Raw genomic sequence first — 10,105 nt, 5'->3', positions numbered from 1 at the left:
ATACATGAATTAAGGGTTTTCTGAATAGCTGAAGACCACTTAATAAAGATGGAAGCCAACCGGTGCATAAACTTATAATTATTCATATATTGTTCTTTAAAAGCACAGGCAGTGCACTTACACAGTATTTTTGTCCTGTTTTCCAGTGTAAAACAACTTTCTTAAATCAAGATTTATTTACTTGAGGTGCAAAATGACTCAAGGTATTGTCTTGTTTTAAAAGAAAATGAAGAACGTTTAATACAAAAAATATTTTAGCTCAAAAGGAACTTGAAAGAGAAGTTTTTTTTCTTACAACATTTGGCAGATATTTGTTTTTCTTGTTTTAAGTATAAAGTCAATTATTTCAAAATTATTAAAAGCAAGACAAAAATACTGAGTACAAAAATGATTTCTGCTGCTTAATTAATCCAGATGAATGTGGACTCTTACCCGGAAACATACTGTTCAGGTCTGCTTAAAACTCTTACAACACAATAATGTGTGTCTGGTACATCTACGAACAGTGTGTTCCTACTGATGTCCAAGATTAACTTTATTTATTTATACAACCTGTATCCATTTATTTACATCATGTACTGATGCCCTTAAAATCATATTGCACCATTGCTAGTGGAGTTCATGTAAATGTCATTGTCATAGGGCAAAATTGCTCAGAGGTAAGAAAAAACACGGAAGCCATGTGTCCCATAACCTTTTGGGTATGCAAAATAAATATATCCAACATATATATGAGAGGTAAAAAGTGTGCAATAATGAATAAAAGCTATGCTATTTGATTTTTGTTGACCTCCTGTCTGTTCTTAATGTGTACTGTCAGGTGGTTGCTGGCAATTTGACATGGATGCTAATGGTTTCATAATATCAGCTTGTTGGCACCAGTCTGAGGTTTCCTTTGGAGCGTCATGTCTTGTTCTTCAAAGACTTCTTTCTGTGCTGCTTTGATTGTGACTTTTTCAGGGAACGAGGTCAGGAGACTCAACCATGTGGGTTACGAGTCCGACTCTCTAACCATTAAGCCACGACTTCCCCTATTCAAAATGTAGGGATTGATGCTATTTTTTGTGTGTTATGACAGATACCCTTTATTGTTGTTTTACACTACAATGACATTTGTGTTTTCTCTGTTCCGGTGGCCGTGACTTTGGGACTGTTTTGTCTCCGGTAGATTCTTCTGGTCTTATTGACTCCACAAAGTATCGCTTTACTTAGAGACTACCAGTGTTTGTCAAAAACTTTTAATGTTTTGTTTCCATCCCTAGTCAATTTCATTGCAGAGCGATGCTAGCGTTATAATACAAGATAAGTGTAGTGTCAGTAGGGTATTTTTTTCATCACGTGACCAGCTGGTGAATGTCTGTGAAAGCAGAAGAACATAGTGTTGTTAAAACAGTCTCTTGGTACTTCACATGTTACTCAACTCCAAGAAATATCCATTACTCTCCGTCTGACAGGCCCATCATGTGGAGCTCTGTTCGTCGTTGGCTCTGTTCCACAGTCCATTAGCCAAAACCGTTCCTGCACAGCCTCTCCAGCCACAGGCACAATGCCGCCTAGAGCCGCTGGGTGTGTGAGAGGTATTGTAAGTGTCATCTGGGATGTTTTGGCTCTGAGATGACCTTTACTCTAATTAGAGGCAGTGAATAGCGTCTGGGTTGGGTTCCAACAGAGAGATTTCCTTCATTCTTGTCTTTACCAAGCTTTTGGACTGTGAAGCAAGCGTGAAGTGGAAGATGTCCAGAGAGTTCTTAGAAAATCTTGAACTGTGTGTTGTGGAGGAGATGCCATATACAGTAAGACGCTGTCAGCTGTCGACAGGTGGGAAGTAGATGGAGGATTTGTATACGGAGAAAATGGAAATTACCTAGAAAATAAGGAACATGTACTAGAACAATATGACACCCTGCAAGTCTAATAAAAAAACAGTACAATTTAAAAAAAATAATGGTGTGACATACTATACTCCAAATACAAAACTATTTACAAAGAGAATTTAGCTAATTATTTTACATTTATTATACATTCAGGTTGACCACAATAAGAGACTATATGGAACATTTGTACTTAATTAAAATGTAATTGTGCTTAATTGTATTTATTAAAATGTAAAAACTTTTACATGCATTACTAAATTACTAAAGTGTAAAAAGCAAAAAAAAAAAAACGTTTTTAATTATAAAAAGTCACTTATAAAATTATATGAATTAATTACTTTATTTATTAATTGTATACTTTTTTATTCACTCCTATTTTGTTTTTTTATTATCTGTGACTTGGTTTGTTTATTTTTTATTTATTTTACATTTTTGTGTGTGAGCGGAGCTCCTGTCACCAAGATGAATTTCAATTTGAATAAATGTAAAAAAAAAAATTTAAATGCACGTTTTAAATAAATCAATTAAAAATAAATAAATAATAATAAAATCATTTAATAATAATTCAATTAAATGACAAATATTCAAGAGTGCTGTAGACTAATGATCTTTAAGAATATTCTCCTGAAGAATACTATTGAAGAATACACTCTTGCTCTCTCTGCCCCACTTAATTCTTAAATCTTAGGCGTTCAGGCTCTCTTCCTTCCTCTATATATTCTTGGTGGGGTCTGACAGTTGTTTACCCTGACAGTGCAGTTTGGAACAGCGAGTGCTGTACTCCTCCGCCCAGCTCAAAGGCAGCAGCGTTATGCAAGCTTCTCCAGTGTCCCTCACACTTTCTCTCGCTGCTAAAAATATTCCCGGCTTGCAGTTGCCTTTCAAACGATGTCCCCCAACCTACATGCTGCTCCCACCAGAGAATATCACTGTTACCCTGATGTAATGTTTACTTTCATACCTTCTGCTATATCTGACATGTTTTGTCATTTACAGCGGCTCCTGTTACAAGAAATCTGTGTTTGTTTTGCTTGTGGCTCGAATATTATGTTCACAATATAGATAAATATATTTGCTTTTTATACTCATCATGACCAGTGTTGTGGGTAACGCATTACAAGTAACGCGAGTTACGTAATCAGATTACTTTTTTCAAGTAACTAGTAAAGTAATGCATTACTTTTTAATTTACAAGAGAATATCTGAGATACTTTTTCAAATAAGTAACGCAAGTTACTTTTTTTTTCAATTTATTGACTGACAGCTCTCCTGTCCCCATGTTGAGAGAAATCAGATGTCACTGTAGTTCTAAAATAAATATGAATATGCATTAATTCATCTCACTCACAAAAAAAAACACAGATTCAGTATTCCTCAAAATGAATAAAAATAATGCAACTCAGAATATGACGCAAACCTGCAAAAATTAAATGTATTTTATGTATTTAATCCCATTCTATTAACCAATGTCTTTGCTTCTGACCCTCGATGATCCAGTTCAACCATACTAATAAGCAAAAATGACTGTCAAAAAATTTGTCTTTTTTTTTTGTTGCTGAAGTGTGTTGAAATTTCTTCTTCTGCATTCTACTGTACGGATGTAAATTTACTTTCCCTTCAGCCTGAGGCTTATTCATTTCACTTTGGGTGTGAAAAGGCTTTTATATTTGCCAAAAACAGAACTTTTTTATTTTAAAAACAAACAAGCAAGCCCTGTCCAGATTTAAAAAGTAACGCAAAAGTAACGTAACGCATTACTTTCCATAAAAAGTAACTAAGTAACATAATTAGTTACTTTTTTACGGAGTAATGCAATATTGTAATGCATTACTTTTAAAAGTTACTTTCCCCAACACTGCTGACGGACACTAGGCCCAAGTACAGTCACTAAAAATGTTAACATATTTTTAATGCACTTGAAGATTTTTAATCCCGTTTGTCTCTTCTGTAGCTTCCCAACATGTTTGGTGATCTCCGCTCTACTTTCATCGCACTCATGATTGGCTCGTACGCCTCATCCGCTGTCACCTTCCCAGGAATAAAGGTAAATCTGAGTCCCAGGTTTGACTTATTTAAGAAGCCGAGCTTAAATCAGTGATATTGATGATGATTGTTGCTCTATCAGGTGATCTACGACCTCGGTATTGCCTTAATCACCATTCTTCTGGTGTGGGCTGGCTGTGCCGGCCTGGTCTTCATCAACTGCTTCTTCAACTGGCCACTCGAGCCCTTCCCAGGACCTGAGGACATGGATTTCACGTATGTAGTTCAGCGTCTGTGCATTGCTGTTGTTTTTTTAAGGAATTAGTACTTTTATTGAGCTAGGATGCATTAAATTGATCAAGAGTGACAGTAAAGTAAATATAAAAAGAGTTATTTTAAATTATAATAATATTTCACAATATTACAGTTTTACTGTATTTTTAATTAAATAAATTTTACATATTGTGTATCTCACGCTGAAATTTGTCTCTTTAACAGTGTGAAGATCAAGTTCAGCTGGCTGGGCTTTGACCATAAGATCACAGGGAAACAGTTCTACAGGCAGGTGACCACCGTTGGTCGGAGGTTGAGTGTTGGCAACTCAATGAAGAACAATCCACAACAGCTGGCCGCTCAAGATGGCAATAAACTCTGCCTATCAACCCTCGATCTGGAGGTCCAGTGCAAGTCTGAGGAGGAATGTGAGTATCATTCTTACTGACATGTTTTTATTGACCAGTGTAATTTCTGACGATCTAAACAGTCTGAAACCACATTAAAATCTGTGATTTTTTTTTTAATGTTGAAATAAAAGTTTTAGGATATTGATTTATAAAGGGTTAGTTCACCCAAAAATGAAAATTCTGTCATTCATTACTCACCCTCATGTCGTTCCAAACCCGTAAAACCTTCGTTCGTCTTCAGAAACCTAATTAAGATATTTTTGATGAAAGGTAAAATAGTCCATGTGACATCAGGGGTTCAACTGTAATTTTACGAAGCTACGGGATTACTTTTTGTGAGCAAAGAAAACAATAATAACATCATTTATTCAGAAATTCTTCTCCCCGAGTTACAGTCTTCTGCCATTTTGGAGAGTATCCCAGAACGTAATCAACGTAATGAGCGTTGTTTACATTCAGCATGCGCGTGCTTTCTACTGAACGTAAACAACGCTGAATACGCTAATTACGTTCTGGGGTACTCTCCAAAATGGCGGAAGACGGTAATTCAGGGAGAAGAATTGTTGAATAAATTATGTTATTATTATTTTCTTTGTGCACAAAAAGTATTCTTGTAGCTTTGGAAAATTACCGGTTTAAACCCCTGATGTCACATGGACTATTTTACCGATGTACTTGCTACGTTTCTGTGTGTTGATCGTGATATCCTTGCTGTCTATGGAGGATCAGAGAGCTCTCAGATTTCATCAAAAATATCTAAATTTGTGTTCCGAAGATGAACAAAGGTCTTGCAGGTTTGGAACGATATGAGGGTGAGTAATTAATGACAGAATTTTCATTTCATTTTTCGGTGAACTAACCCTTTAAGTTTTAGGAAATTTTAAACAAAGAAAATTTAAGTAAAAATACTTAAAATAAAAATAAGTAAGAGATATTAGAAATTCAATCAAATTGGTCAGGTCAGATGCTCTTGCACCAAACACAATTCATGTTCATTTTTCAGTTTAATTCATTTCAAATCATTCATATTGATTTGCTGATAAAATGTTTTTTTAAAGATAAATAATTAAAAAAATATTTTAATAAATTAAAACAGTATGTCAGTCAGGTTTTATTTTAATGAGCTGGTGACATGAGTGCCAACTGCCAAGTAATTAAAAGTTCTCTGTAATGCAACTTGATTGTTAATTATGAAGGCAGAATAGTGGTAATCAGATTACCAAATCTCATTTATTTCCATTGTTTTAATGTCTTGAACAAAGTCCTTGTTCATCAAATTGAAGTGATTTATGTAATCCTGAATTCATGCGTATTTCAGAAAGAACTGGACAGAACACAGAGAGACTTGGCTCTTGCCATTGTACAGCATCTTCCCCCTGGCTGCGTCCAGACATGCAGGGAATATTCGAGCAGACAGGGGGCGGTGTTAATGAATGCTCCTCAGTAAATCCCCTTTATTGTGCTTGGGGATTCCTTCATTAGCCATGCACATGGTTTCTGACATCTGGAGGTTGCCAAACCACTGGAGGCTGCAGACACACGCTGCGTTTGCACTTTGCTTCTACTAACCCAAATCTGTGACGTGCAATTATTCCAAATTCACCTCAAACTTGTCAGAATACTGCAAACTCACTCACTCCCCACCGGCACCTTTTTTTTGGGTTCTGCAGCCCTCTGCGGGGCTCCCGGTTGGGCTCTTTTGTAGTAAACGGAGCGTGCAATCGATTCAGACTGCGTTTCTGGAGGACCCATGGCACTGGTGTATGTCTGGGGCTAAAATTGGCAGAGGTGGAGACAGTGGCGAGGGAGAGGGCAGATAGCGCCAAGGAGCTGTTTTAGAGACGCTGCTGGAGATGTTTGAGAAAGAGAGACTGATGCTGATCCCGGCTTACTGTCATCCTTAGAGTGCTAATGCCTTCACCACCCTGTGTTTCCATTACTGCAGTCTATTACTGACTCATTGTCAGCGGCTGGAATGTGTGAGTGTGTGTGTGTGTGTTTGTGTACTTAGGGACATAATGAGGCAATTTGTTTGTGTGTGTGCATGTGTTCCAGAGCATATCAGGTGTGTTGAGGTCAGATTCCCAATGTACCAGGTAACAGGCACTGTAAAAGGCCTCTCTAGTGCTGGTCAGTGGATGCATTTATGGCACTCAAATTAGTGTATTATTAACAAACCCAGACCCCCAAGCCTCTGTGTTACTGTGCTAGGCATTGAAGTGTTGCCTGGCCATCCAAACACCCACAGAATTATTTTCCATGTGAACAGAACCCTGTGGGCCCTGCATGCTTTTGCCATTTTTAAAGGCATTGAAGCATCCTGGTTAAATTGAGATGACCGAGTTCACAGTGGTTTTCCATGGAAAGATGCTTTTGGAAATGGCATGGCAGTACGAATAGTTGCATAATTGAAGGCGTTGGGTGTCCAATCACAGTGTACAATTTTGAACGGTAACTATAATTTTCTATAATAAAAATGATTGTTATTGATGATAGTTTTATTGAATTTTTATTTTATTTTATTTTTTATTTAGGCAGTAAGCTATTCATTGCATATACATACACGTACACACTTACAATCCTTTTTTTTTTTAAAGATTTTTCATATACATTTTTTTTGTTAAAATGTTTGTAATGTTATGATTCATTTTGTAGCTGTATAGTTTGGTTCAAGGCTTAGACCTCTATATTGAAGCTTTATTTGAAATGCCTATGGAGAAAATGACTGGGAAATGGGAAAAAAGGCTGCTAAAAGGCACTATTGCACTCTAGTCTTTTCCTCTTACAGCTTCCTTCTTAAATGTTCTCTAATATCACACGCTGTGATTGGCTGCCTAACACTATTAATCATGTGTTTAATATGTAGTCGGATGGCCACAGCAGGTTCACGTTGCTAATTCCTTGCTGTCTGTCTCTTGTCCTCTGTTTGCACTCTCTTCTGTCATGCTGCTTGGTGTGTTTTTTCAGTGGAGAGGATGGAAATGGGTAAGACTGCAGGCAAAATTAGATGCATTCTTGATTCACTCGTCTCAACCTACCCCCCACCGAGTTCCTCCCTCCTTCACCTCCTTTTCCACCTTCATTTGACATTGATTCATGTTGTCATGTAAAAGCATGAACTCGGCCCTGGGTGGTTAGAGACTGACAGTATAATGCCCATCCAATCATTCATCTGTCCACCTAATCTTCATAGGAGCAAGTCATGGGTCATTCTATGAATATTTATATATATTAATGTATATTTTATGAAACAAATCAAATGTTTTAGTGCTAATTAATTGTATTGTTCCATCTCAAGTTATAAAGATTTTTATTTTAATATATTATAGTATATTTTTATGTATACATTAATCCATCCAATTAATACATCAGTCTAATTTGACATTAGGTGCCTTTTTAATTATTTACTTTTACTATTTTGTCCACATTTTTACTTCTTAGTGATTTACCATCTTACTGACTTTTGAATGGTAGCATATCTGTATTCAAATATCTGTATTACAGTAGCACATCATAAACGTTGGCATCATTGTTTGCCGAAATGAACCTCTTTTGATGTAATGACCCTTAAAACAACTTTATTTCTCTCTCAGTGAGCACGTACACGTCTATCTTCGGGGTGCTACAGTTGCTGTGTCTCATGACGGCCCCTGTGATTGGTTACGTCATGGACTGGAGGCTCAAAGAGTGCGAGGACGAAAATGAGAAACAAGTCGCAAAGTGAGTGTAACAATGAGCGTCCTGCTGCCTAATGCATCATTTTGACACTTACCACCAACCAGTCCAATCCGTAATTGTTATTTGATTACAAGTTTAATGTGCCATTGCATCTGTGTAATGCGCTTATGGCTTTTCCTTCAGTGATCCTACTCAGCCAAAGAAACGTGACAGACAGATCCAGAAGATCAGCAATGCCACCCGCGCATTCATCTTCACTAATTTGCTGCTGGTTGGCTTTGGCGTGACCTGCCTGGTGCCCAATCTTCATCTACAGGTAACTGAGAGCAAAACATCAGTCTCGTTGTCTGCAGGATGATGATAAAGTACCCAATGGGAGAGAAAGTGGTGCAGAGCCACTAACATGTTACTGCAGCTGATGGATTGGGATGCAGTAGCACAACAGCGCCCCTCAGTGGCAGCACTAACTCTGACTTTATTTTAAAGCTAGCTACTAGTCATTATTTATGCATAACAAAATCTAGAGTTATTTTTGCTGTGGGGAAGAACTGAGGAACCTTGGTTTCTTTTTTTGCTCCTAGATTTTGTCCTTTGTGTTGCACACCATTGTGAGAGGCTTCATCCACTCTGCCGTTGGGGGTTTGTATGCAGCTGTGTAAGTATGGCTTTGTGTTTTGGGTGTGGATTGGAGTTGCTTTTAATCATGATTAAAGAACAATGTTTTTTTTTTTATGAGTGCAGGTACCCGTCTTCTCAGTTTGGAAGTCTGACGGGAATGCAGTCCCTCATTAGCGCACTTTTTGCATTGTTGCAACAGCCTCTCTTCATGGCCATGATGGGTCCACTGGATGGAGATCCACTCTGGGTGAGCAGACAGTCTGTTACTTATATTTAAAGCGATAATTCATCCACAAATGAAAATTCTGTCCTAATTTATTTACCTTCATTTTCTTTCATTCATGTAATAAAGGCAGAGTAAAGGCCTGTTCACAGCAAGAATGATAACTATAAAAATAACGATAAAAATATAGTTCTGAAAATCGTTCTCAATATTAAAGAGTAGCAGAGTCCACACCACAGCTATAACTGAAAAAAAATGGGCGATATCGTCCACTGGTGTGGACGCTAATATAGTTATTTTTATAGTTATTACTCTCGGTGTGAACGGGCCTTAACACTGGCAAAAATTTCTATTTTTTTCTCACAATTCTGAGTTTTTATATAGCAATTTTGACTTTTTTTCTGAATTCTGAGTTCACATATCGCAATTCTGTTGCCGCCACGGAATAAAACATAAAAAAAGGTCATTGCAAATTTAAACTCAATTCTCGCAATTGCAAGTTTACACCTCTCAATTTGGATTTTTCTTCTCAGAATTACGAGTTTATATCTCATCTGGCAATTCAGACTTTTTTTCTCAGAATTCTGAATTTAAATCTTGCTATTCTGAGTTCATATCGCACAAAGTCGACATAAAATGGAAAATGTACCTATTGTTTAACTGCATTTTACTGATCTCATTGTGATCAGTTCACCCAGGGGCGTAGATTACGTGTCCCCCCCATTTTTAATATCACGTAAATTCGTCCCCCGCACTTTTTCAGGCAAGTGTGTTCGCATAGAGGTTTTCAAGAGCCGGTGTGAATAAATATTGTATATGAACAATGCAGTGCTAACTGACATAGCATTTATTACAGTATTGAAACTATTCTGCCTTATTATGTGATAAAAAAAAGTGTTTGTAGTATATAAACAAATCATTATTATTGGTTATTGTCCAGCAGTTATCTGATTTCTAAGCCAATTAAAAGCTAGAAATGAGAGAAAAATTAAAGTTGACTATACACCAGTCAAAAGTTTTTGAACAGTAAGATTTGTAATGTTTTT

General features: G+C 36.9%; 1 protein-coding gene across 1 annotated transcript in view; it reads left to right on the top strand.

Annotated features, from left to right (window-relative positions):
* The first annotated feature begins 1,386 nt into the window (after positions 1-1,386).
* The window catches only part of LOC107743715 (large neutral amino acids transporter small subunit 4-like), a 10,848-nt gene continuing 2,129 nt past the window's right edge, over positions 1,387-10,105 (top strand). Inside the window, exons 1-9 of the mRNA XM_016557109.1 lie at positions 1,387-1,793; positions 3,826-3,918; positions 4,000-4,133; positions 4,356-4,562; positions 7,467-7,525; positions 8,134-8,260; positions 8,402-8,534; positions 8,800-8,873; positions 8,960-9,083. Of these exons, the coding sequence (XP_016412595.1) occupies positions 1,734-1,793; positions 3,826-3,918; positions 4,000-4,133; positions 4,356-4,562; positions 7,467-7,525; positions 8,134-8,260; positions 8,402-8,534; positions 8,800-8,873; positions 8,960-9,083 (1,011 nt within the window). The 5' untranslated portion in view covers positions 1,387-1,733. The remainder of the gene's footprint in view (positions 1,794-3,825; positions 3,919-3,999; positions 4,134-4,355; positions 4,563-7,466; positions 7,526-8,133; positions 8,261-8,401; positions 8,535-8,799; positions 8,874-8,959; positions 9,084-10,105) is intronic.

This window comes from Sinocyclocheilus rhinocerous, unplaced genomic scaffold (assembly GCF_001515625.1).
Source record: "Sinocyclocheilus rhinocerous isolate Xijiao unplaced genomic scaffold, SAMN03320098_v1.1 scaffold166, whole genome shotgun sequence".
Lineage (NCBI taxonomy): Eukaryota > Metazoa > Chordata > Actinopteri > Cypriniformes > Cyprinidae > Sinocyclocheilus > Sinocyclocheilus rhinocerous.
Note: the sequence above shows the minus strand (reverse complement) of the source record. Positions and strands in the feature narration are given on the sequence as shown.